At 42.7% G+C, this 6,000-nt stretch overlaps 1 protein-coding gene across 1 annotated transcript in view; it reads right to left on the bottom strand.

Moving 5' to 3' along the window:
* Positions 1-1,213: 1,213 nt before the first annotated feature.
* The window catches only part of DCHS2 (dachsous cadherin-related 2), an 88,495-nt gene continuing 83,708 nt past the window's right edge, over positions 1,214-6,000 (bottom strand). The window contains 3 exon segments of the mRNA XM_042829684.1: positions 1,214-3,166; positions 3,168-3,298; positions 3,301-5,484. Of these exon segments, the coding sequence (XP_042685618.1) occupies positions 2,978-3,166; positions 3,168-3,298; positions 3,301-5,484 (2,504 nt within the window). The 3' untranslated portion in view covers positions 1,214-2,977.

The following is a 6,000-nucleotide window of genomic DNA, read 5'->3' as shown; positions in this document are numbered from 1 at the left end:
GAACAAGCCACTCTGAAAGCTCATCAAGAAAACCTGGAACTTCAATAACCACACATGCATCCTACAATCACATAAAAACGCCAAAGCATATTGCCTTCTTCAGACAGGTTCTAAGAAGTTTCACTACACAACTCTGTGGTTCCCAATCTAATGACTCAATTCATACTGAAACAACGGCCTTGAACTGATGCTCCATGTTCAGATATGAACTAGGCATGACTCCTCTACTTTTCCTTCTTGGCACAGGATTTTGCCCAACTATGAGATTTATCTTCCTCTCTCCTTCTTAGTGAGATCTGTTGATCCCGATGAATCACTGAGCTATGCCAGCTTTTTCAACTGTGACAGTATAACAAACACTACACCTTTAAAGGAAGCACTCTTGCACAGCACCAAGGATTGTATTATACATTTGTACAAAGCAGGCACACCTATGGAAACAGAATCACATTCAAAGACAGGCTATAAAACCACTGTAATGGTATAGTAGGAAGGAAAAATACCCCATCAATAGCAGGGTGGCATAGTCTTCTACCACAGCAAATGAGAAAAAGCCCAAATGCAGCAGCTGCAGAAACAAAGGAAAAGAACTGCTTACTTTTGGAAAACCTCAGGTAGACAAAGATCTCCAGCAAGACCTCCACTGCCAACCCTTAAATGAAGTCTGGGCAGGAGTGGATCCTGGCTCCACCTCATCCATCAGTCAGGTGCACTGCATGCACCTGAGCTCTCCTGGATTTGCCCTGCCTTCCCACCAGGTGCTCAACCACTGTTTCAGGTTGTGACTTAACACTTCTGCTACAACCACAGATTGCAAACAGTAAGGGTCATGGCTTACGTGATTGAGGAAATAATTGACACATGTGCCAAGTAATCACGCAGTCTAACAGCACTGTATGCATTTCCTCCATCTGTTACTTGAACAACATACATTTCCGTATATATCCAACTTCCCTAAAGCTCAGTTTTTATATGCACAATGCAAAAGAAGCAAAGAGTTTTAAATATACACCGAAGAGAAGCCAGAGTTATTCTGGATGTATTTTCTATTTTATTAGTCTCATACAATATACAAGCATACAGAGCAGTACATGTATGTGTACGTGACTGGATATACATACACAAAATGTGATACGTATGACACATACAACAAACAAGGCCAGTTTGTTTTTGGTCTTGCAAAGACGTGCCCATAACAGCACCAAAGATCAGCATAAAGGCATAGAAGACCTTCTCAATTGTGACACTGTCCTATCCTACAGCTGCATGGAGAACAGGCCATCTTCTGTAATGGGACAGAGAGACAACGGATAGTTATTTTAACTCTAGTAATAAAGAAGGTTGCTTTTATCTCACCATTATTTTTTTTTTTTTTTTTTTTTTTTTTCCCAAGGGTTCCTATGAGTGAACTGTTATTATGCAGATTATCATGACATGCTGGCCCAAACTGCCAAACGTGCACATCACTCGAGTACCTTTTAGTGCCTGGTTACTTATAAAGTAAGAGCTCTTTCTGAGGTCTTAATACAGAAACAGCCAATTCCAAAATGTCAGAATTCAAGCAGGTGGGGCAGAAGGCCAGTTTGACTGAACAGTGATCTTATTCTAGAGCTTAGGTGGAAAGTGAATGGCTGCTGGAAGCAAGGTCAGCCAACACGAGGGGGACTACAGTGATGTCACTCACCTTCGTAGGGAGATGACCAATACTGAAGGCGACAACTGAAAGTTTGTTTGTTTGTTGGTGGGTGTTTTTAGTATGTTAACAACAAAGGGAAGACCATAGAGAACATTTATCTGTTACTTGATTAGAATGGTCATATTAAAAACGGAGACATAGAACAGAGACATGTAATGCTTTTTTTGCCTCTATCTTCAACATCAATGATAGGCTCTGGCACCCTAGGTGCCCTGAGTTAGAGAACAGTGACTGCACTAACAATAAAATCCCTGCCAACTCCAAACTTGTGTGTGATTTGCTGCTCCACCTGGATACATATAAGTCCTTGGGCCTAATGGGATTCACCCCAAGGTACTATGAGAGCTAGCCAATATAATTTCAATTATTTTCAATGGTCTTGGGAATGGGGAAGGGTCCCAGCTGACTGCAAGCTGGCTAACATTGTTCCAATCTTCAAGTAGGGAAGAAAAAGAAAAAACAAAACAACCCTGGTAAATTAGGGACCTGTCAGCCTCACTTCAGTGCTGGTAAATTACAGAGCTGCATCAGGGAAGGTCAGGTGGGGGTTACAAAAAGGATCTTCAGCAGAAGGCGGTGGGCATCGAACAGACTCCCCAGGGCAGTGTGCACAGCCCCAAGCTTGTTGAATTCAAGAAGCGTTTGGACACCACTCTATGTCATATGGTCTGATTTTGGGTGGTCTGTATGGAGCCAGGGGTTGGACTTGATCCTTGTGGGTCCCTTCCAACTTGGGATATTCTATGATTCTGTGATTTTACCCCCTCACAATGCAACCACAGAAAAAATTTCCACAGAAAACAGCTACTGCCATTAATTTCTTATTAACATATTTTGTTAAAAACATTAGAATTGATCATCAAGTTGGTTTTCAGGCACCAAGCTGTGTGATTTACATGGGAAACCACACTTACTGGGAGCTGTGAAAGGACAAACCTCATGGACTGGCAGCACACTCCGGGAAGAACAGGACGGATTGTTACAAAGTTTGTGGCTGTGTTATATATTAACCTTTTCAGCTCATGAAAACAGACAAGATAGCAACCATGTTTTGACAGGCATGCTTTGCTTGTTTAAAAACAAAACAAAACATTTCAAACCATGTATTTTTCCACAAGCTACCATCAGTTAATAACCTAGACTTGAATTTGCTCCTCTGGTGCAAGTTAACGGCTTGGACAAATAAGACATATTCCTAGCTTCTCCTATCAGAGATTAACACAGAAGCAGTAGGTGTCTGCATGGTAAACAAAGATAGGGAAGGACAAAAACAGAGGGCCCTCATTGGTGGAGGTATCCAAGACTCGGGATAAGGGGAGAACGAGGGCATCTTTTAAATGCTTGCCCCGATATTACATTTGGCACCTGTGGTGGCACTGGCCTTACGCCAGGTTGAGCTACTGATTTACTCCTTTGGTAACATACCAAGGGTGGAGGGAAAAGAAAAGGCTTCTCCTTAGGAAGGCTACAAAACACATCCACTGTCATCTTTCAGTTTTGCAATGTCACTGAAGAGTGAGGAGAAAGGCTGAAATCTGGGCTCCCAGCTGAGCACGTAACCCCAGCTATAACTGCCTCTGAGGTCCTCATCAGAGGTGTAAGAGTTGCAAGCAAATCACACCCAGAGACCTGCCTATCTGATACCAAGGCACAGTCTCTTGTGAGGTCTGTCAATATGTTCTTTTTCATTTCAGTTTTTTTAAGTGTCTGAGACAACACTTCGTTATTTGGATAGGCTGCATCACAGGCTTCTCCAACTTTGCCTTGAACAGCCTGCATGCTCTCCATGCTTTGCGTGGTAGCCACGATGTCAGTTTCCTCAGACGGGCAGGAGAGCTGGTCAGACTCCCTTGGGATCCCTGAATCTGGCACCTGGGAGTCTCGCTCGCTCAGCGTGGAGCCAGCACTCTTCCTGCAAAGATGGTCATTGATCCTTTTGATTTCTTCATCCTCTGCAGTTTCTCCTCTAGCAAAACTGTGGCCACTGAAGCCTGAATGCCTGCAGGGCACATCATCATCTTTCCTCTCTTTGATTCCTGACAACCTCAGCCAATCTGCTATGGCACCCATGGGAAGCACACCGCTGCCCTCAGTACTTTGGATATTCTGGCAGTCCTTAAGAACCACATCTTCTCTGGCCAAATTCACATCAGTAGCTGAGGAAGATAATGTTTCTTTCTTCACGTAGGAGTTCATCACATCTTTCTGCTTACGTCTCAGAATAAGAGCAATAACACTGATAAGCAAGGAAAGCAGCAGAAACATCATGAGAGAGACATAAAGGCTAATGGTCAGACTGTAGGCTGACACAAGGGGATAACTTTCAGGAGAATTGGAAACATTCACCAGAACAGTACACACTGCAAACTTGGACTCCATTTTTGGGCTCTGAGCCCTTACCAACAATTTCAAGGTGTCATCATTGCTTTTGCTGTCACTTCTATTTCGGTGAACAGTTTGAGTCAAATAAATACCACCGCTGTTTTGATTTACAGAAAACAATGCAGAAGTGTTTAGCAGGGAATAATGAACATCTCCATCCGGTCCACCATCACTATCTGATGCTATCACCTTGCCAAGCAACTGGCCTGCTTCATTTTCCTTAGGGAGATTAAAGAAATATAGATCTTGTGAAAAAACTGGGCCAAATTCATCTCTCCCCTCAATATCTACCTGAACTGTAATTGTGGCCAGTAAGTCACCTTTGTCTTTTGCTTGGATTATGAGACAGTACTTATTCTGACTTTCATAGTCAAATGTTTGGTTTGTATGAATATCTCCTGTCAAAGGGTCAATGAAAAACATGTGATGATCTCCAGGAGCTTCACGCTGAGCCAAACATGAAGACTGGATGGAGTAGGTGAGATGTCCATAGGAGCCTTTATCAAAATCCAAGGCAGTGACAGTGCATACAAAAGAAAAGCTGGGCAGGTTTTCACTGACATTACAGTTCATGCTGGGAAACAAAAACAGTGGGGCATAATCATTGTCATCTAGGACGCTAACGTGGACAACAGAAAAAGCCACATTTTTTACATCAGCTCCTCCATCTGAGCCTTGAATGACCAAAGTAAATTTCGTGATATCCTCATAATCCAGAGTTTTCATCAAGTCCACAGATCCAGTTTTCCCATCCATCCGAAAATACTGCTTGTCATTTCCAGAAACTATAGCATAAGTGATCTCTGCATTACGGCCTTCATCAGGGTCATTTGCTAAAACTTCTGTGACACGGCTCCCAACAGGGAGGCTTTCTTTGATGTGAACGTGGTACTCTGAGCTGCTAAATTCTGGAGGGTTATCATTGACATCCAATACACTTATCAGCACAGTAGCAGTTGAGTTCAAGGAGGGCTTTCCATGATCAGAGGCAAGGAGGACCAAACGATGGGAAGCAGTAGTTTCCTTGTCAAGAACATTGCTCAAAACAAGGTTGCCAACAAGCTTGTGAGATATTTCTGACTCCACGACACTTGTTTCCACGGCGAATAAGTTCTCAGCATTGCCATCAATAATAGAGTACTCAACGTATGTATTTTCACAAGTCCAGTCATAGTCTGTTGCTGAAAATGCAAGGATGCTTTCTCCTACTGAAGCGCTCTCACTCACGCTGAGACTGTACAGCGCCCTTGTGAACTGAGGGGCATGGTTGTTTATATCTTCTATGTGTACCTCTACAGAGGTGACTGTGCTCAGAGCAGGACTGCCACCGTCCACAGCAGCTACCAGTACCTGAATAAAGGCATTGTTTTCCCCATGTGCCACTGGCTCAGTAGTGAACAACGAACCTGAAAATAAAACACAATTCGTGAAAGTTTGCACTCTTTAAGGCATATAAACATGATTGCAAAAGCTGAATCTTATCAGTCATGTTGGAAAATGGCTCAGATGTTACACACCACAATGTAACTCTATGAAATCGCAGCTAATGCTGTAAGCCAAGGTCTGCCCACAAGGATGCAGTATCAAATACACATACTGCACTTAGACAAACAAATTTCTCTTCCTCATAGTAGGTTGAACATGCAAATAGCAGAACATAGAAGGCAAAATAAAGTATAACATGTTCATCTTTAGGGGTGGCTCTGCTGTTCCTTACTGAACATCATCGGTTCTCCTTTGCTTGCAATCTGGTAGCAACATCGTGGGCATATTTGTAATTTAGATAGGTTTGGCAATGTGTCGACATGTTTCATTCAACTCATCTGAACACGTTCATAAGCCATCCACTTCATTTTTTTATTTAAGCAACACAGAGACAACCTTATGTGACAATTACAGTTTTCTATTCTCTGTTAAAAACA

Source organism: Centrocercus urophasianus, unplaced genomic scaffold (genome assembly GCF_019232065.1).
Source record: "Centrocercus urophasianus isolate 14NV4802_14NV808 unplaced genomic scaffold, USGS_Curo_1.0 seq_32, whole genome shotgun sequence".
In the NCBI taxonomy this organism is placed as follows: domain Eukaryota; kingdom Metazoa; phylum Chordata; class Aves; order Galliformes; family Phasianidae; genus Centrocercus; species Centrocercus urophasianus.
Note: the sequence above shows the minus strand (reverse complement) of the source record. Positions and strands in the feature narration are given on the sequence as shown.